Below are 20,307 nucleotides of genomic sequence, written 5' to 3'. Positions count from 1 at the left end.
CCACGACACTCTGCGTAACGCCACGACGCGCGGGTCCCGCGTTTCCGCTGCTGCCGCCGGCCGACGGCTCTCAACCGTGCGCGCTGTTTTGTTCCCACCGTGCAGTTTTGCGCGCACGATGTCCGAAGTTTCGATTCCCCGCTCCACGTGCTGCTCGGAGGCTTGAAGGAAACTGAATTGAGTTGCCCGGCACGGGCGGGCGCGCGAGCGAAACGTCGGACATCGTGCTGTGGTCGATTCGACGCGTGGTGGTGGTGGTGGTGGTGGTGGTGGTGGTGGTGGTGGTACGACCTGAAAGCTCCCGTCGGCGAGCGATACCAACAACGGTGATTTGTTTACCATCAAGAGAAGCCCTCCCTGCGGATGTCAACAGCGTCCGATGGAATCTTCGGTCGCCTTGCCGTAGAAGCGGATGACGGATCCCTGTCAGATGTCAACCGCTGTTGTCAAATTTATCGCGCAAAGCCCCCTGGGCAGAGGTCGCAAGCGGGTTTTGATTCCTTACCCGTACCCGTACCCGGCCGCACCAGGGTCGCAAATGGGTACCCGTACCCGTTCCCTACCCGTACCCGTACCCTACCCGAAATGAGTGACAAACGGTGACTCACCAGTGACTCACGGCCCACCCGTACCCGTACCCGGCCACACCAGGGTCGAAAACGGCTACCCGTACCCGGACGAGTACGGGTAGCCGGGTATCGGGTAGGGTACGGGTATCGGGTACCCGGTGGCGACCTCTGCCCCTGGGTGAGCCCTCGGTTTTTATTTTTTATTTTTTTATTATCGCGGTGTGCGTTTCATCGGCCTGCCAATCGCCACGGTCGCCTGTGTGGGAGGGAGGCAAAAAAGTGAAACGAATTTTTTAAAATTCACAATTTAAAAAAAGCACGCGCACGCCCCGTAAAACGCCGCGGTTGAGATGATGTGCGAGGATAAATCTCGCCAAACGTATTGAGCCAGGGCGGTGTTGGCTGTTGGCTGTTGCGATGCCGTCGAGAGAAGGGGCGGCGGGGACGCCGCGTGGGTTAGCGGCAGCGTCGGTCGAACCCGTCCGCGCGCTCCGTGCCCACGTGGGGGGAGTCTGGTGCCAGACAAAAGTTTTCTCTTTTCCGCTCGTGAAAATGAATAGGGTTTGACAACCCCAGAGGTACAAACAACAACAACAACAACAACCGTGGGTTAATGCCATGGGAAGCAGCAGCAGCAGCAGGCTACTGTATCTTGCATAACCACAAGAGGGGAGAGGTACACGAGAAAGTCTATTACCTTGAGTGGTGAATGGTTTTTGTTTGTTATTACAACTCGCACAAACCAGGGCTGGTAATATCCTGGGAAGACTTTGCAGCAGCAGCAGCAACAACAACAGTAGCAGCAGTAGCAGCAGCAACAACAGCAGTAGCAGCAGTAGCAGTAGCAGCAGCAGCAGTAGCAGCAGTAGCAGCAGCAGCAGTAGCAGCAGTAGCAGCAGCAGTAGCAACAACAGCAGCAGCAGTAGCAGCAGTAGCAGCAGCAGTAGCAACAACAGCAGCAGCAGCAGCTGTGGTGGCCTCCTCGGCAAGAGGACGATGCCCACTGCGTGGGTGTTGGCGTTCGTGCACCTAGCCTGGCACGAGCGCCGTGGTGACGTCTCCGCCACTCGGTGGCGGGCAGCTCCCCCACGCCCCACGTGTTTTGTTCGGGTTGTGCCGCTCACGGTGCTGTTTGTCGTGTTGTCCGACGTTTCGCTGCGCATGCATTGCCCCTGCGAAACTGAACTTTGTTCGCTGTGGAGGAGTCTCTTCCCGGCACGCGGGTCATCATTTCTTGAGGTGGCTCACTGTTTTTATCCGTGCGATGTCCGACGTTTTGTGCCGCGTGCTGGTAGCTTCTTCGGGAACCGACTGTTGGGCTGGGCCGCACAGTGCAAGTGTGTGCGTGTGTTGAACTTCTTTCACACCGTACGTAGCCAAACCGTGCTCACCGGAGGTGCGGCAGGAAGGACAACAAACTGAACGCAAAAAAGCGGTTCGCTAAAGCCGCTACCACTGCCACCACCACTACCACCGCTACCACCACTACCACCGCCACCACCACTACCACCACTACCACCGCTACCACCGCCACCACTACCACTGCTACCACCGCCACCACCACTACCACCGCCACCACCACTACCACCGCTACCACCGCTACCACCGCCACCACCGCCACCACTACCATCACTACCACCACTACCACCGCCACCACCGCCACCACCGCCACCACCACTACCACCGCTACCACCGCTACCACCGCCACCACCGCCACCACTACCATCACTACCACCACTACAATCACTACCACCACTACCACCGCCACCACCACTACCACCACTACCACCGCTACCACCGCCACCACCGCCACCACTACCATCACTACCACCACTATCACCGCCACCACCGCCACCACCACTACCACCGCCACCACCACTACCACCGCTACCACCACTACCACCGCCACCGCGAGGGTGACGTGGTGACGATCTTCACGCTCCTTGACGAGGACAGCAGCGAGGTGTTGGTGCTTCGTTCTGTGCGGCGAGCTCCCTTGGCGGCTGTCGGCGGACTTTCCCGCGCGGCAGACGCGAAGCCCTCTCGTCGGAAGCGTCGACGTCGAACTCGTGATCGGTGGAGCCAAAGCCGGAGAGTGCGCGGCTAAGCGCCGAGGGGGTTGGGAGAGCGAGGGAGATGGAGGGACGCGATCGGAATTTGCACTCAAGAAACGGAGCGGTGGGGGGGGGTGAGCGCGACAGCGAGTGGTCTCGCGTTAGCCGAAACCCGTCCCTGGTCTCCCGTCACTTTTCGCCTGGCTACCACGGAATCAATTTGAAGCTTGAAACTTGATCGGAGGGAATATGGGGGAGGGTTTAGGTTTTCGCGACGTCGTGTAGCTTGGGCAGGACCCCGCCGGCTATGAGCGACGTTCACGGTGGCCAAGGAGGCGGCTCGCTACGGAGTGGCACCCGCCGTGCGGAGGCGGCGGTGGATCGTGGCGGCACGCGGGGAGCGGTGGCGCTGCGGTTAGGCCACTGCGCTACAGAACCCGGCGAGCCGAGGCCGAGCCGAGCCCCCCCCCCCCGCTCAGTCACGACCGACAGCGGTGACGGCGTTTGAACCAGTGCTGCGGCTCTGCCCTAAGTCTACTCAACATCGCCACTGGGGAGCAGAGGTCGCATCCGGGTACCCGATACCCGTACCCTACCAGATACCCGGCTACCCGTACCCGGCCGGGTAGGGTACGGGTATCGGGTACCCGATTGCGACCTATGGGATGAAGCCATGTTGCAGGCGCGGGTGGGTTGATTCTAGGAACTTGAATTGTGAGAAGAGACAAGACGTTGGGAAATGAGTGACAAACGGTTACTCACCAGTGACTCACGGCCTACCCGTACCCGGCCGCACCAGGGTCGCAAATGGGTACCCGTACCCTTACCCGGCCGGGTACGGGTAGCCGGGTATCGGGTACCCGGTTGCGACCTCTGGTGTCCTGCCTCTCGCTGCGCCTCGTCCGACGGCATCGCCGACTCGACGAGCTGCGTGATGTGGGGGGGGGGGGGGCTCGTGGGGGGGGGGGCTCGTGGGGGGAGTGGCTGGCGGTGCTTACGGGCCGAGATCTGCACAAACGACAAGACGCGCGCCGATTGTGTTGGGAATTGTTGTAGTATTTTTCGATTTAAAGCTTTCGTGACTGCAGGGATTCATGTTCTTGGTTCTTTCGGTAAAGTCACGTAGAAGGGAAATAATAAAATAATAAAAATAAAACATATTTTATAATGTTTTATTTTTCTAATTTTACCGAAAGAACCAAGAAGATGAATTGTTGTAGTTGTCACGCCGTCTCATAAGAGGCTAGCGGTTTGTTCCGAGTCTCGTGATATTTTTTTTCTGTTCCCTCTTGTTTGTTTTTTTTTGGTTTGAAACTGATTCGAGACAATGGCAGGTGCGTTTTAAAATGGTTTTGCGCGTAGTTCAATAAAACTGAAAGGGGAACCGCAATTCTAGATTTGAAGCTTTCGTGACTGCAAGGATTCATATTCTTAGGTTTTTTCGGTAAAGTCACGTAGGTAAAACATCAAAATTAATAAAAGTAAAATAAAAATAAAATAAAAATCACGACGTTTCGGAGGCAACACAAGCTTCCGTCTTCAGGTGGAACCGTCACAGCACGATATCTGTATCAAAATACACCTGAAGACGGAAGCTTGTGTTGCCTCCGAAACGTCGTGATTTTTATTTTATTTATTTTTATTTTACTTTTACGATAGCTGTATTTTGATACAGCTATCGTGCTCTGACGGTTCCACCTGAAGACGGAAGCTTGTGTTGCCTCCGAAACGTCGTGATTTTTATTTTATTTTACTTTTATTAATTTTAATTTTTTACCTACGTGACTTTACCGAAAAAACCTAAGAATATGGGAACCGCGACCCCGGCTCCGCGTACGTGGTGGGTGCGTGCGTCCTCAGCGTGGTAGCGGGCAGCACGCTGAGCTACGAACCTCGCAACTCCAAGTTCGATTCCCGCTGACGGTCACCAACACCGCTGACGACTATCTCACAGCTTCAAATGAGTGTCTAATAGGAGAAGTTTAACGTTTTTATTTTTATTTTAGTAAACGGAACAAGTGCCCGGTACAAGGCACAAGACTGCAACAAGGGAAGGAGGGGTACCGGTGCAGCGCTAACCGCTGCGCCACCGCTCCCCCCTCACGACACGCACGTAAGATGCGAGGGGAGGAGGGAGGGAGAGGAGGAGGAGGAAGGGGAGACTTCAATGAAATCCCGGAGACAAAGGCGGCCGGGCGTGGTGCTGACCACTCAACCCCTTCGTGTGCTACAGTACCGGTAGCATTCGTAGGTGCTGCTACTCGCTAACAGCACTTGCCCCAACAGTCTGTTACAGGGTGTACGGGGGAGAGGGGGTCTTTGCTTTGTGAGTGAGTGAGAGCGATTGAGTGAGTGAGTGTGATGCTACTGCTGATGCTGCTTCTGATGCTACTCCTGCTGATGCTGTTGCTGTACATCACCGTGATGATGATGAGAGAGAGACACGCAAACTCCACATACACAGCAGCAGGCGTCAGGGTCGGGATCGAACCCACGAACTCCTGTATAACAGGCGAGGTAGTTAACATCACCTAGCCACCGTGATGATGATGAGAGACACGCAAACTCCACATACACAGCAGCAGGCGTCAGGGTCGGGATCGAACCCACGACCTCCTGCGTACCAGGCGAGGTAGTCGACATCTACCCACCTCCCACTCCCCACGCGTGAGATTTCTCGGGGCACTCCGCTTTTCCCCAACTTTGAAATAATCACTCGGAGTGGAGTTGGCCTCAATGTGTCAACAATAGAAGACCACAGATCTTGGGCAAAGTGTTGGGTCGCGCCGGTTCTGGCTGGTGCACATCAATTGCTCGCTATAACAACAACACAACAACAACACAACAACAACACAACAACAACACTCGTTGTGAATGGAGTTGGCCATGCATCTCAATATAGGATGACAGATCTTGGGCAGATTGTTGGTCACGCCGGTTCTTGGCCGCCTTCAATTCCCGCTTCGTCTGCGGCTTCCTGGCAGCGCGTACGTGCTGCCTGCGGTGTGTGTGCTGCGTGCTGTGTGTGCTGTGTGTGTGGTGTGTGCGGTGTGTGTGTGTGCTGTGTGTGTGTGTGGTGTGTGTGGTGTGTACTGTGTGTGTGTGCGGTGTGTGTGCTGTGTGTTCTGTGTGTGTGTGCTGTGTGTGTGTGCTGTGTGTGTGCTGTGTGTGTGGTGTGTGTGTGCTGTGTGTATGTGTGTGTTGTGTGTGTTGTGTGTGTGCTGTGTGTATGTGTGTGTGTTGCGTGTGCTGTGTGTGTGCTGTGTGTGTGATGTGTGTGTGCTGTGTGTGTGTGTGCTGTGTGTGTGCTGTGTGTGTGCTGTGTGTGTGCTGCGTGCGGTGTGTGTGCTGTGTGTGCTGTGTGTGTGCTGCGTGCTGTGTGTGCTGTGTGTGTGCTGTGTGTGTGTGCGTGTGTGCTGTGTGTGTACGTGCTGCGTGCGGTGTGTGTGTTGTGTGTGCTGTGTGTGTGCTGTGTGTGTGCTGTGTGTGTTATGTGTGTGCTGTGTGCTGTGTGTGTGCTGTGTGTGTGCTGTGTGTGTGCTGTGTGTGTACGTGCTGCGTGCGGTGTGTGTGTTGTGTGTGTTGTGTGCTGTGTGTGTGCTGTGTGTGTGTGCTGTGTGTGCTGTGTGTGTGTGCTGTGTGTGTGTGTGTGTGCTGTGTGTGTGCTGTGTGTGTGTTGTGTGTGTGGTGTGTGTGCTGTGTGTGTGTGTGCTGTGTGTGTGTGCTGTGTGTGCTGTGTATGTGCTGTGTATGGTGTGTGTGGTGTGTGTGTGTGTGCGTGTGTTGTGTGTGCTGTGTATGGTGTGTGTGGTGTGTGTGTGTGTGCTGTGTGTGCTGTGTGTGGTGTGTGAAGTGTGTGTGGTGTGTGCGTGTGTTGTGTGTGCTGTGTGTGTGGTGTGTGGTGTGTGTGTGTGTGCTGTGTGTGCTTTGTGTGGTGTGTGTGCTGTGTGTGCTGTGTGTCTGTGTGTGTGCTGTGTGTGTGGTGTGTGTGGTGTGTGTGTGCTGTGTGTGTGCTGTGTGTGTGCTGCGTGCTGTCTGTGCTGTGCGTGTGCTGTGTGTGTGTGCTGTGTGTGTGCTGCGTGCTGTGTGTGTGCTGTGTGTGTGCTGCGTGCTGTGTGTGATGTGTGTGTGTGCTGTGTGTGTACGTGCTGCGTGCGGTGTGTGTGCTGTGTGTGTGCTGTCTGTGTGCTGTGTATGATATGTGTGTGCTGTGTGTGTGCTGTGTGTGTTGTGTGTGTGCTGTGTGTGATATGTGTGTGTGCTGTGTGTGTACGTGCTGCGTGCAGTATGTGTGTTGTGTGCTGTGTGTGTGCTGTGTGTGTGCGCTGTGTGTGCTGTGTGTGTGCTGCGTGCTGTGTGTGTGCTGTGTGTGTGCTGCGTGCTGTGTGTGTGCTGTGTGTGATGTGTGTGTGTGCTGTGTGTGTACGTGCTGCGTGCGGTGTGTGTGCTGTGTGTGTGCTGTCTGTGTGCTGTGTATGATATGTGTGTGCTGTGTGTGTGCTGTGTGTGCTGCGTGCTGTGTGTGCTGTGTGTGTGCTGTGTGTGTTGTGTGTGTGCTGTGTGTGATATGTGTGTGTGCTGTGTGTGTACGTGCTGCGTGCGGTGTGTGTGTTGTGTGCTGTGTGTGTGCTGTGTGTGTGTGCTGTGTGTGCTGTGTGTGTGGTGTGTGTGGTGTGTGTGTGTGCTGTGTGTGTGCTGTGTGTGCTGTGTGTGTGTGCTGTGTGTGTGTGCTGTGTGTGCTGTGTGTGTGCTGCGTGCTGTGTGTGTGCTGTGTGTGTGCTGCGTGCTGTGTGTGTGCTGTGTGTGTGCTGTGTGTGTGCTGTGTGTGTGTGCTGTGTGTGTGTGCTGTGTGTGTGTGCTGTGTGTGTGCTGCGTGATGTGTGTGTGCTGTGTGTGTGCTGTGTGTGTTGTGTGTGTGCTGTGTGTGTGCTGTGTGTGCTGTGTGTGTGCTGTGTGTGTGCTGTGTGTGCTGTGTGTGTGCTGTGTATGATATGTGTGTGTGCTGTGTGTGTACGTGCTGCGTGCGGTGTGTGGGTTGTGTGCTGTGTGTGTGCTGTGTGTGTGTGCTGTGTGTGCTGTGTGTGTGGTGTGTGTGTGCTGTGTGTGTGCTGTGTGTGTGCTGTGTGTGTGTGCTGTGTGTGTGCGCTGTGTGTGCTGTGTGTGTGCTGCGTGCTGTGTGTGTGCTGTGTGTGTGCTGCGTGCTGTGTGTGTGCTGTGTGTGTGCTGTGCTGTGTGTGCTGTGTGTGTGGTGTGTGTGTGCTGTGTGTGTGCTGTGTGTGTGTGTGCTGTGTGTGTGTGCTGTGTGTGTGCGCTGTGTGTGCTGTGTGTGTGCTGCGTGCTGTGTGTGTGCTGTGTGTGTGCTGCGTGCTGTGTGTGGGCTGTGTGTGTGCTGTGTGTGTGTGCTGTGTGTGTGCTGTGTGTGTGCTGTGTGTGTGTGCTGTGTGTGTGTGCTGTGTGTGAGCTGTGTCTGCTGTGTGTGTGCTGCGTGCTGTGTGTGTGCTGTGTGTGCTGTGTGTGCTGTGTGTGTGCTGTGTGTGTGCTGTGTGTGCTGTGTGTGTGCGTGCTCTGTGCGTGAAAATAAAACACCACCGCCGCTGTTGCTGCTGTTGTTGTCACTACGACTACAACAACAACAACACCACCACCATCATTACACACTTGGGCTCTCCGGCTCCTCCACGGCACCCTAATCTGAGTAAATCTCGCCTCGCAAACTCCTCCATCCCCTTACACCCGGGACGACAACAACTACAACACAACAACAACACAACAACACAACAACACAACAACAACAACAGCGGGGGCAGTGGCGGCCGATCTCAAATCCTCACCACCCCCCTCCCTCTTGCAGGATACATGTGGCCAGCTGGGGGCGGGGGCGATGGGGGGCGGGGGGAATGGGGGGCGGGGGGAATGGGGGGGCGGGGGGAATGGGGGGTAGGGGGACGGGGGGGATGGGGGGCGGGGGGAATGGGGGGTGGGGGGGGCGGGGGGATGGGGGCGGGGGGAATGGGGGGTGTTTTCTCCTACAACATCAGAGTGTAGCGCCACATTAAATACGCACTACAATGACAATAGTTCAAAGCGATTTGAAGCATGTTTTATTTTTTGGGGGGGAGGGGCAGAGCTTTGTGACGTCATATTTGAGGGGGGGGGGTCTGACTTTTTGTGACGTCGTGTGACGAGGGGGTCAAAAATCGTCCAAAATCGCGTGACGTCATTTATGGACGGCCCCTATGGGCGCCGCGGTGGCTATGAGATGTTAACTACCTCGCCTGGTGTACAGGAGGTCGTGGGTGCGATCCCTACCCTAACCGCATGCTGCTGTATATTTGGAGTTTGCGTGTCTCTCTCTCTCATCATCATCACGGTGGCTGGAGATGTTAACTACCTCGCCTGGTGTACAGGAGGTCGTGGGTTCCATCCCGACCCCAACGCTGCTGCTGTATATTTGGAGTCTGCATGTCTCTCTCCACGTGGTCGCGTGGATTTTTGCTCAGGGTCCTCCGGTATTTCCCTCCGCGTTTAGAATCGACATCGCGACGCGTTTAGAGTCATTCGGCCGCTGCTGTACATGCCCACGTGATGGCGATGGTGGTGATGATGATGACGATGAGAATCCACTTGGTCGAGCTTTCATTTGTGAGAGCCCAGGAGGTCGCTCCTGAAAAGGTGCCACGTAGCTCAGCGGGTCTTACACCTGGTGACATCAAGAGTGAGTTCATAGGAGTGACTATCTTCTTGGTTCTTTCGGTAAAGTCACGTAGAATGGATATAATAAAATTTTAAAAAATTAAACATAATAAAGTAATATTATTGTATATTTGATTATATTATATTATTAATATATAATTGCATTATGTTTTATTATTTTATTATATCCATTCTACGTGACTTTACCGAAAGAACCAAGAAGATGAATCCCTGCAGTCACGAAAGCTTTAAATCGAGGAGTGAGTATGTCTGTGGGTGTTGGGATTCTCTCGTGCCGGAGCGGTGGCGCAGCGGTTAGCACCACGATGCGCCACGAACCCCGGCCACCCGAGTTCGATTCCCGCTCGCAGCCAACAACCAGTGACGAGTGTCTAAATATGGTCCTGGGCCTCCCCTAGGTCGACTCAACCTCAAATGAGTACCTGGTGCGGTGTGTGGTAAACATCGCCACTGGGGAGACAAAGGCGGCCGGGTGTGGTGCTGGCCACCCACCCCTTCGTGTGCCACAGTGCCGGCCTTCATAGGTGCTTCTCGCTAACAGCACTTGCCCCTACAGTCTGTTCAGGCTATGGGGGGATTTTTGTCTTTGCTTTTTCTCCATGGTGACCCCGCGTGAGTGCCCACGTGATCCCCGTTGGGACCCACGTGATCCCCGCCCACGTGATCCCCGGCCACGTGGCTCCGGTGAGCACAGCAGTCGCGTTTCAGACTCTTATCAACCGGACCATATTTTGTTATGTCGGTATCAGAATTACGAGAAAAATAAATAAACGTTACCCTTTCCGGCAAATAACACAGGAGTTGTGTTGATGCTAATTGGAGGATGGGTCAGTGTGTGTGTGTGAGTGACCATGTGAGTGGGTGAGTGACTATGTGAGTGGGTGAGTGACTGTGTGAGTGGGTGAGTGTTGAGTGACTGTGTGAGTGGGTGAGTGACTGTGTGAGTGTGTGTGTGTGAGTGACTATGTGAGTGATTGAGTGACTGTGAGTGGGTGAGTGACTTTGTGAGTGTGTGGGTGAGTGACTGTGTGAGTGGGTGAGTGACTGTGTGAGTGGGTGAGTGACTATGTGAATGTGTGAGTGACTGTGTGAGTGGGTGAGTGACTATGTGAGTGGGTGAGTGACTGTGTGAGTGACTGTGTGACTGTGTGAGTGTTGAGTGACTGTGTGAGTGGGTGAGTGACTGTGTGAGTGTGTGTGTCAGTGACTGTGTGAGTGGGTGAGTGACTGTGTGAGTGGGTGAGTGACTATGTGAGTGGGTGAGTGACTGTGTGAGTCTATCAATGTCATAGCCATAGAGTCAACATTGGGGGGGACCAAATCTTCCAGGGTGTCTGGGGGTCCCAACCCAGAAAAATATCGAAATTTTATAACTCGTTTCCTGCCTAAAATAAATATATATAAAAAGTCACTAACACATGGGATGGACTTTATTTATTTATTTTGACAATAATGTCTAATAGCGTATTGTATTACATTGCTCTGTTTTTACTTTTTAAACATTTCTTCAATCATTGAATGCAATGGCAGAGATTATGGATTAATAAAATACAACTATAACCACAATCACATAAACAGAAATCTATGCATTGATTTCTATGAAGACAAGTCCAGATATTTTGGCCAAGTTTTAGCAAATAGTTTTTTTTATTTACATAGCATAGCAATTCTTTATTTTTATAGCGATATATTGGGGGGGGGGGGATATTTTGAGCATATTTGAATATTGGGGGAGGTATACCCCCCCAATTTCTATTATAATTACGGCCTTGGAGTCTATGTGTGTACGTTGAACTTCTTTCGCACCGTACGTAGCTAACCATGCTTATCGGAGGTGTCGGGAAAGTACAATTAAAACTAAGCACAACGTGACAAAGTTAACACGAGAGATGTTCAAACACCTATTATCACTTACAGGGCATCATCAAGAAGTCCGCATTAGCCACACACCATCTTGTGCCACAACGTGCAAACGACCGTGCTCTGACAATGACGTCACGCACTGCCTTTGAAACCGATTGGCCCACAGCAGAGCTACGGCCTCGCGTCACCACCGACGTCAGAGTACAATGGCCGACAAGGCGTGCAGCACAAAGGGAATTTATATATGAAAGCGTTAATCGCTCGGGCTGAGCACTTCCATCTAACGGGGGACCCATTCTTTTTTGCGCGGCGTCCAATTTGGCGTTTGAACGTCTTCAACAGCCTCCTCGTATTGTCGCCCGAAAGGGTACGAAGCCGCGTTGCATTTTTCATGCGTTTCGCGCTTAATTCGGGGTTTCGTTTCATCTCGCGGCGACGCGCAACGGAGGAGTTCGGCCCGGCGTCAGCGGAGGGGAGAGAGGGGGGAGAGTGGAGGGGAGTGAGGAGCGAGAGGGGAGCGAGGGGTGAGAGAGGTGAGAGTGGAGAGAGAGGTTAGGAGAGAGAGAAGAGAGAAGAGAGATTTGAGAGTGAGGAGAGGTGAGAGAGGTTAGGAAAGAGGTGAGTAAAGAGGTGAGAGAGGAGAGGTCGTCACGCCGAGTCGTTGACATTGGTGGTGGGGGGGGGGGAGGCGCCACCCGCTCCCCACTCACTGACCCCCAGTATTCTCAGCTCAGCCAATCAGTGAACTCAATTTGTTTTGTATATAGCCACAACAGACGGCCAATTTGCCGCGTTGGTGGTGGTCTCCCGGCTCTAGCGAACAATGTCGGTCCGTGACCCGAGTTGAGTTCGTCTCGTCACGGTCCGTCACGCGCCGGTTGTGGTCATCGTCACGCTCGGTGGCTCCCCCGTCACGTTCGCCACCGCTGCCACCGCCACCGCCGTCACCGCCACCGTCACCGCTGCCGCCACCGCCACCGCCGCCACCGTCACCACCACGGCGGCGGTAGGGGTCACGGACACGGCTAGCGGCTGCTGGCGGCGCACGAGTTCTCCGGGCACTCCCTCCGGCACGGGGGTCCACCGCCAACATCCACCGCCGGCACCGCCACGTAGCCCGGCCGGCACTCGCACCGGGCGGTGCGGCCGTCGGCGCTCACGCGGCACCGCGACGTCTCGTCGCACCGCACGAGACGGCACGCCTCCTCCGGCTCCTCCGGCTCTGTTCCTGTGCCTGTTGGGAGAGGAGACGGGCGGTGACGACGATCGGTGACAATGTGTGGTGACGATGTGCGGTGAAACTCGGCTTGATCGCACCGGTGCAGACACGTGAAGGAGGAAGCTCGAGATGAGTGGGACAGCATGGAGGGAGGGCAGTTCGAGAGAGTTGGCAGCAGCTCTGGGGAGACTTTCATCCCACAGCGGAGAGATCACCGCTGACCAACAAATCTAGAACCTCAATGTCGCAGTGGCAAATGCAGCCGGGGGGTTGATATTGTTCCTCTGCTCAGGCTGTTTTTGCAGCGAATCCAAAAAGCAGAGATGCTGACCGCAGCGGTGGAGTGACACTGGGCATCACACTGGACTCGCCACCCCACGGGGGACCGGTTAGACTCCATCTCCCAGCATGGCAGTTGAACCGCAACGGAGCAGGTTTCTTAAATCCTCTCGCCCGCCACCACCGGCACCACCGGCACCACCGGCACCACCAGCTGCACCACCACCACCGTTGCCTCCACCACCACCGCCACTACCGCCACCACCGCCACTACCAGCTGCACCACTACCGCCACTGCCACTACCGCCACCACCAGCACCACCGCCACTGCCATCACCGCCACCACCAGCACCACCACCACCACCGTCGCCTCCACCACCATCGCCATTACCACCACCACCAGCACCACCGCCACCGTCACCACCGGGACCACCACCGCCACTGCCACCACCACCAGTAGCACCACCGCCGCCTCCACCATCGACGCCATCACCGCCGGCATCACCACCTCCAACACTGCCACCACCACCACCACCATCACCACCACCACTATCATCGCCACCTCTGCCACCACCACCACCGCCACCACCATCACCACCACCACCGTCGGTACGTAGTGCAGCGCCCTAACCGCTGCCCCACCGCTCCCCACACCACCACCGGTGCCACCCCACGCGACGTGCCGACCGTGGGCTCCCTGTGGTTAACCCGTTCACGCTGCTGGGTGGACAGAGCAGGTGCTGATGGTGGTGGTGGGGAGGAGGAGGAGGAGGTGGGTGGGGAGGGGATTGAAGAAACTTGCTCCGTCGTGTCGACCGTGGCGCCAGGAGATGGAGTCGAACCCGGCGACCTCTGCGTCTCCACCCTGTGGCAGCAGCGACGGCAGTCTCCATGTGCAGCAGCGTGCAGCAGGATGCACTATGCAGCAGCTTGCAGCAGCGTGCAGCAGGCTGCAGCGGGGGCCGCAACAGTGTACAGCAGAGTACATCGTGCCGCAGTGCAGAGCGTGCATGGTGCAGCGTGCAGCAGCGTGCAGGGTGCAGCAGGGTGCACTATGCAGCAGCTTGCATCAGCGTGCAGCAGCGTACAGGGTGCATGATGCAGCAGGGTGCAGCAGCAGGGTGCAGCGTGCAGCAGGGTGCAGCGTGCAGCAGGGTGCAGCAGCAGGATGCACTATGCGGCAGCTTGCAGCAGCGTGCAGCAGCGTACAGGGTGCATGATGCAGCAGGGTGCAGCGGCAGCAGCAGCAGGGTGCAGCGTGCCAGACGACGCGTAAACCTTGGCGCACTCCCCCCCGTTGATGAATGGCCGGCGTGGAGAAATCATTTGGCTCCATTAGAATTTTTTTTTCTTTCCGCTTTTCTCATGAATGCTGCACGAAGTTCATTCGTGACTGTAATTGATGTTGAGCGGATTTAACTCGGCGATTAATACTCCACTGCCTGAGAGGCAGCCAGCCCCCTGCACTGGGCAAACCGAGCCGATGAGAGAGCCTCTCTCAGTGCTTCGATTTAAAGCTTTCGTGACTGCAGGGATTCATCTTCTTGTTTCTTTCGGTAAAGTCACGTCGAAGGGAAGTAATAAAATAATAAAAATAAAACATCATAAAATTTCGATTTAAAGCTTTCGTGACTGCAGGGATTCATCTTCTTGGTTCTTTCGGTAAAGTCACGTAGAAGCGAAATAATACAATAATAAAAATAAAACATTAAATTTTGATTTAAAGCTTTCGTGACTGCAGGGATTCATCTTCTTGGTTCTTTCGGTAAAGTCACGTAGAAGGGAAGTAATCAAATAATACAAATAAAACATAATAAAATAATTCTCACGACGTTTCGGCCACAACGCAAGCAGCCGTCCTCAGGTGAAGAACAGGTCTGTCGGGAAGACAGCGTCTGAATGAAACACCCCAGGCTTGGAGCGTATATTTAAGCTGGGTTGGAGGGGGAAGAGCGCCTTGACAAAATAATTTGCATATCAAGAGGAATTTTGCATATTTATGGGAAATGCAGATATGGGATTGTGTACAACTTGTGAAATGCGTAGGAGGTGGGCGGGGGTTTTCAAAGTCATATTATGCCCGTGCATTATGCAAGGATTAGCATAATGCACGGGCATAATATGATTTAATTATTTCCATTCTACGTGACTTTACCGAAAGAACCAAGAAGAAGCCTCTCAGCGCTTCAACTAAGCAATTTTATTTTACTCGGTGGAATGCCCCGCGGAGCTACGCAGTTCTTTTATTAGAAGCAACCTGGCCATCACAAATGATAACCCAACGGAGTTGGGGGACTCCACATCATCGTGTGGACATGTATAGCAGGAGGCAAATACTCTTAAACGCGTGACGTCGATTCTTCATGTGGAGGGGGAAAAACCGGAGGACCCGGAGAAAAATCCACGCGACCACGGGGAGAGAGAGAGAGACACGCAGACTCCAAATATACAGCAGCAGGCGTCAGGGTCGGGATCGAACCCACGACCTCCTGTACACCAGGCGAGGGAGTTAACGTCTCCTAGCCACCGTGATGATGATGAGAGAGAGAGACACGCAAACTCCAAATATAAAGCAGGCGTCAGGGTCGGGATCGAACCCACGACCTCCTGTATACCAGGCGAGGTAGTTAACATCTCCTAGCCACCGTGATGATGATGATGAGAGAGAGAGAGACACGCAGATTCCAAATATACAGCAGCAGGCGTCAGGGTCGGGATCGAACCCACGACCTCCTGCACACCAGGCGAGGTAGTGAGGGGCAGGGCCCGTTCTGACATCGCTCACCGCTGATGTTGGCCGTGGGTGCTAGCGGTGTGGCTAGGGTGCTAGTGGTGCTAGTGGTGCTGCTAGCGGTGCTGCTAGTGGTGCTAGTGGTGCTGCTAGTGGTGCTGCTAGTGGTGCTGCTAGTGGTGCTAGTGGTGCTGCTAGTGCTGCAAGTGGTGCTGCTAGTGGTGCTGCTAGTGGTGCTAGTGTTGCTAGTGGTGCTGCTAGTGGTGCTGCTAGTGGTGCTAGTGGTGCTGCTAGTGGTGCTGCTAGTGGTGCTAGTGCTGCTAGTGGTGCTAGTGGTGCTAGTGCTGCTAGTGCTGCTAGTGGTGCTGCTAGTGGTGCTAGTGGTGCTGCTAGCGGTGCTGCTAGTGGTGCTAGTGGTGCTGCTAGTGGTGCTGCTAGTGGTGCTAGTGGTGCTGCTAGTGGTGCTGCTAGTGGTGCTAGTGGTGCTGCTAGCGGTGCTGCTAGTGGTGCTAGTGGTGCTAGTGGTGCTAGTGGTGCTAGTGGTGCTGCTAGTGGTGCTGCTAGTGGTGCTGCTAGTGGTGCTAGTGGTGCTGCTAGTGGTGCTGCTAGTGGTGCTGCTAGTGGTGCTAGTGGTGCTGCTAGTGGTGCTGCTAGTGGTGCTGCTAGTGGTGCTAGTGGTGCTGCTAGTGGTGCTGCTAGTGGTGCTGCTAGTGGTGCTAGTGGTGCTGCTAGTGGTGCTGCTAGTGGTGCTGCTAGTGCTGCTAGTGGTGCTGCTAGTGGTGCTGCTAGTGGTGCTAGTGGTGCTGCTAGCGGTGCTGCTAGTGGTGCTGCTAGTGCTGCTAGTGGTGCTGCTAGTGGTGCTGCTAGTGGTGCTAGTGGTGCTGCTAGTGGTGCTAGTGGTGCTGCTAGTGGTGCTGCTAGTGGTGCTAGTGGTGCTGCTAGTGGTGCTGCTAGTGGTGCTGCTAGTGCTGCTAGGGTGCTAGTGGTGCTAGCGGTGCTGCTAGTGGTGCTAGTGCTGCTAGTGCTGCTAGTGGTGCTGCTAGTGGTGCTAGTGCTGCTAGTGCTGCTAGTGGTGCTGCTAGTGGTGCTGCTAGTGGTGCTAGTGGTGCTAGTGGTGCTAGTGCTGCTAGTGGTGCTAGTGGTGCTGCTAGTGGTGCTAGTGCTGCTAGTGGTGCTAGTGGTGCTAGTGGTGCTAGTGGTGCTGCTAGTGGTGCTAGTGCTGCTAGTGGTGCTAGTGGTGCTAGTGGTGCTAGTGGTGCTAGTGCTGCTAGTGGTGCTAGTGGTGCTGCTAGTGGTGCTAGTGCTGCTAGTGGTGCTAGTGGTGCTAGTGGTGCTAGTGGTGCTAGTGGTGCTGCTAGTGGTGCTAGTGCTGCTAGTGGTGCTAGTGGTGCTGCTAGTGGTGCTAGTGCTGCTAGTGGTGCTGCTAGTGGTGCTGCTAGTGGTGCTAGTGGTGCTAGTGGTGCTAGTGCTGCTAGTGGTGCTGCTAGTGGTGCTGCTAGTGGTGCTGCTAGTGGTGCTAGCGTTGTGCCACCACCTCCTCCGTCGTCATCGCCGCCCACGTCGAGCGAGTTGCGGTCGATGTTGATGTCGGCGCTCGCCGGCGCGGCGCTGCACAGCTCCCGCAGCAGGCACAGCAGAGCGGCACGCGGCGTGGCGGCTGCACCGGCGTCACCGTCACCGTCACCGTCACCGTCACCGGCGTCACCGTCACCGGCGCCGGCGCCGTGGCGGTGGCGGCGAAGGCGCACGGTCGCCCCCCGCGCCAGCGTGACGCGGCTGCGCACCACCACGCTGCCGCGCTCGAAGCGCACGATCTCCAGCTGCTTGAAGCCCTCCAGGTTGGCGCCGATGTAGGGCACCAGCTGGGGGCGGGAGGGGAGGGGCCGGAGTCAACGTTGGTGGAGGCGGGGGGTGGCGGGGACATGCGCCGTCGCACTCACTAACAAGGCACACGCGCATCATCGTCAAGCCCACTGACCTTGCGTCATCATCGTCGTCATCGTCGTCATCAAGCTCACTGACCTTGCGTCATCATCGTCATCATCAAGCCCACTGACCTTGCGTCATCATCGTCATCATCGTCGTCATTGTCATCGTCAAGCCCACTGACCTTGCGTCATTATCGTCATCATCGTCACCATCGTCGTCATCAAGCCCACTGACCTTGCATCATCATCGTCATCATCGTCATCATCAAGCCCACTGACCTTCTGTAATCATCGTCATCATCGTCATCATCGTCATCATCATCGTCATCAAGCCCACTGACCTTCTGTTAATCATCGTTATCAAGCCCACTGACCTTCTGTAATCATCGTTATCAAGCCCACTGACCTTCTGTAATCGTTATCAAGCCCACTGACCTTCTGTAATCATCGTTATCAAGCCCACTGACCTTCTGTAATCATCGTTATCAAGCCCACTGACCTTCTGTTAATCATCGTTATCAAGCCCACTGACCTTCTGTAATCATCGTTATCAAGCCCACTGACCTTCTGTTATCATCGCTATCAAGCCCACTGACCTTCTGTAATCATCGTTATCAAGCCCACTGACCTTCTGTAATCATCATTATCAAGTCCACTGACCTTCTGTAATCATCGCTATCAAGCCCACTGACCTTCTGTAATCGTTATCAAGCCCACTGACCTTCTGTAATCATCGTTATCAAGCCCACTGACCTTCTGTAATCATCATTATCAAGTCCACTGACCTTCTGTTAATCATCGTTATCAAGCCCACTGACCTTCTGTAATCATCGTTATCAAGCCCACTGACCTTCTGTAATCATCATTATCAAGTCCACTGACCTTCTGTAATCATCGCTATCAAGCCCACTGACCTTCTGTAATCGTCGTGATCAACGTCAAGCCCACTGACCTTGTGTCATCATCGTCATCATCGTCGTCGTCGTCATCGTCATCATCAAGTCCACTGACCTCGTGTAATCATCGTCATCGTCGTCATCAAGTCCACTGACCTTGTGTAATCATCGTCGTCATCATCATCAACAACAAAAGACCCACTGCGTCTCTCGAGATGCGGTGGGGTTTTTGCACTGATTGCTATTCTCTTCATCTGCCGCGCGAGTTACACTCCACATCACGGCTACCTCTCGTTTTACGGGGGGGGGGGGGTTGTGTTCTTGAAAAACGGCGCCTAACTCAAAATCGCATGGATTAAAACGTAAAGTTTTTTCCCCATAAGAAATCAAGGAAACGTTTGGGGTTAGGGGAGGGCATGCTCTTACGTCTATATATTTCCTTGCTTACGGTAACATTATATTTATGATACCACCATACGTGTACTAAAGATAGTAAACAGACGATTTAAATAATTTTTTTAAAAACAAAATAAGTGTAAATTAATAAAACGTGCGCCCATTTTTAAAACCGCATCACGTAAATGCCCGTAGAACGCGAGCCAGACGGTTTTTTGCTTTTGGCTTCTCTCATCTTTGGTGTTACGCAAACAACCCCAGGTCGGTGACTCCACTCCAAACGTGGCTCTTTCTACCCCCCTCCCATCCTGCGCCCCCCTCCCGAGTCCCCTCGAGTACTCGCGCACCCCCCCCCCCCCGGGGTTCCACAAAACAGAACGGACCCGGACCGGCGGACTCGACCCCAACCCTCACCAGGTCCAGGAACTTCTTCTCGAGGTCCCTGTACTCGGCGGACTCCCTGTCGAAGAGCGCCTCGCTGAAGCGCATGTTGGTGACGCGCATGCTGAACAGCACCGACACGTCGCCCCCCGCAGCGTCCGGGGAGCCCCGTGGCTCCTTCGCCGCTTCGTTCACTACGTCCGCTCCAGGTGCCACGTCCGCTGCAGGTGAAACGTTCGCTTCAGGTGCTACGTCCGCTGCAGGTGAAACGTTCGCTCCAGGTGCTACGTCTGCTCCAGGTGCTACGTCTGAATCAGGTGCCATGTTTGGTTTGGGTGCTACGTCCGCTGCAGGTGCCACGTCTGCTCCACGTGCTACGTCCACTCCAGGTGCCATGTTCGCTCCAGGTGCTACGTCCGCTGCAGGTGCCACGTCTGCTCCAGGTGCTACGTTCGCTTCAGGTGCCACGTCTGAATCAGGTGCCATGTTTGGTTTGGGTGCTACATCCGGTTCGGTCGCTACATCCAATTCAGGTGCCATGTCTGCTTCAGTCGCTACGTCCGGTTTGCCACCACCACCGTCAGCGCCACCAACACCACCGGCGGCGAGAGAAGGAGGAGGAGGTTCAGGAGAGACGCCGAGGCCCTTGATGATGGTGGGGCGTCGAGAAGAGGCGTGGAGACCCTCGACGGCGGCAGGAGGTTGAGGAGACGCGACGAGGCCTTCGTGAACTTCTCTTCGTGCTGTGGGTTCGTGTGACGCATCCGGGCCTTCCATCAAGGCTGCAGGTTCAGGAGATGTGTCGGGGTCTTCTATCATAGCTGGAGCTTCAGGCGAAGGGTCCAGATCGTTGATAACGGTTCTAGATTCAGGTGAGTTGTCAATGCCTATATCTGCTGCAGGTTCCGGTGACTCATCTACTCCTGCTGCAGCTGCAGGTGACTCATCTACTTCTGCTGCAGCTGCAGATTCAGATTCAGGTGACTCGTCTACTCCTGCTGCAGCTGCAGGTTCAGATTCAGGTGACTCGTCCACTCCTGCTGCAGCTGCAGGTTCAGATTCAGGTGACTCATCCACTCCTGCTGCAGCTGCGGGTTCAGATTCAGGTGACTCGTCTACTCCTGCTGCAGCTGCGGGTACAGATTCAGGTGACTCGTCTACTCCTGCTGCAGCTGCGGGTTCAGATTCAGGTGACTCGTCTACTCCTGCTGCAGCTGCGGGTACAGATTCAGGTGACTCGTCTACTCCTGCTGCAGCTGCGGGTTCAGATTCAGGTG

General features: G+C 54.9%; 1 protein-coding gene across 1 annotated transcript; it reads right to left on the bottom strand.

Annotated features, from left to right (window-relative positions):
* Positions 1 to 10,776: 10,776 nt before the first annotated feature.
* Positions 10,777 to 19,950, bottom strand: LOC144950397 (uncharacterized). The gene is made up of 3 exons (XM_078880511.1): positions 19,064 to 19,950; positions 16,964 to 17,291; positions 10,777 to 12,434 (listed from the first exon to the last, which is right to left on the bottom strand). The coding sequence occupies exons 1-3, from the start codon at positions 19,847 to 19,849 to the stop codon at positions 12,226 to 12,228; spliced, it is 1,323 nt and encodes a 440-aa protein (XP_078736637.1). The 5' UTR covers positions 19,850 to 19,950; the 3' UTR covers positions 10,777 to 12,225.
* Positions 19,951 to 20,307: the final 357 nt, after the last annotated feature.

The sequence above is a fragment of the Lampetra fluviatilis genome, chromosome 57 (genome assembly GCF_964198595.1).
Source record: "Lampetra fluviatilis chromosome 57, kcLamFluv1.1, whole genome shotgun sequence".
NCBI classification, from domain to species: Eukaryota; Metazoa; Chordata; class Hyperoartia; order Petromyzontiformes; family Petromyzontidae; genus Lampetra; species Lampetra fluviatilis.
Note: the sequence above shows the minus strand (reverse complement) of the source record. Positions and strands in the feature narration are given on the sequence as shown.

Bases quoted from the DNA above. Each gene is read 5' to 3' on its own strand.
- LOC144950397 (XM_078880511.1), bottom strand. From the start codon at position 19,849: ATGATAGAAGACCCCGACACATCTCCTGAACCTGCAGCCTTGATGGAA. The intron at 17,292-19,063 runs GTGAGGGTTGGG...TCCCGCCCCCAG, and splicing joins AGAAGAAGTTCCTGGACCTG to CTGGTGCCCTACATCGGCGC. The intron at 12,435-16,963 runs GTGGTGGCACAA...CTCTCCCAACAG, and splicing joins CGGCGATGACGACGGAGGAG to GCACAGGAACAGAGCCGGAG.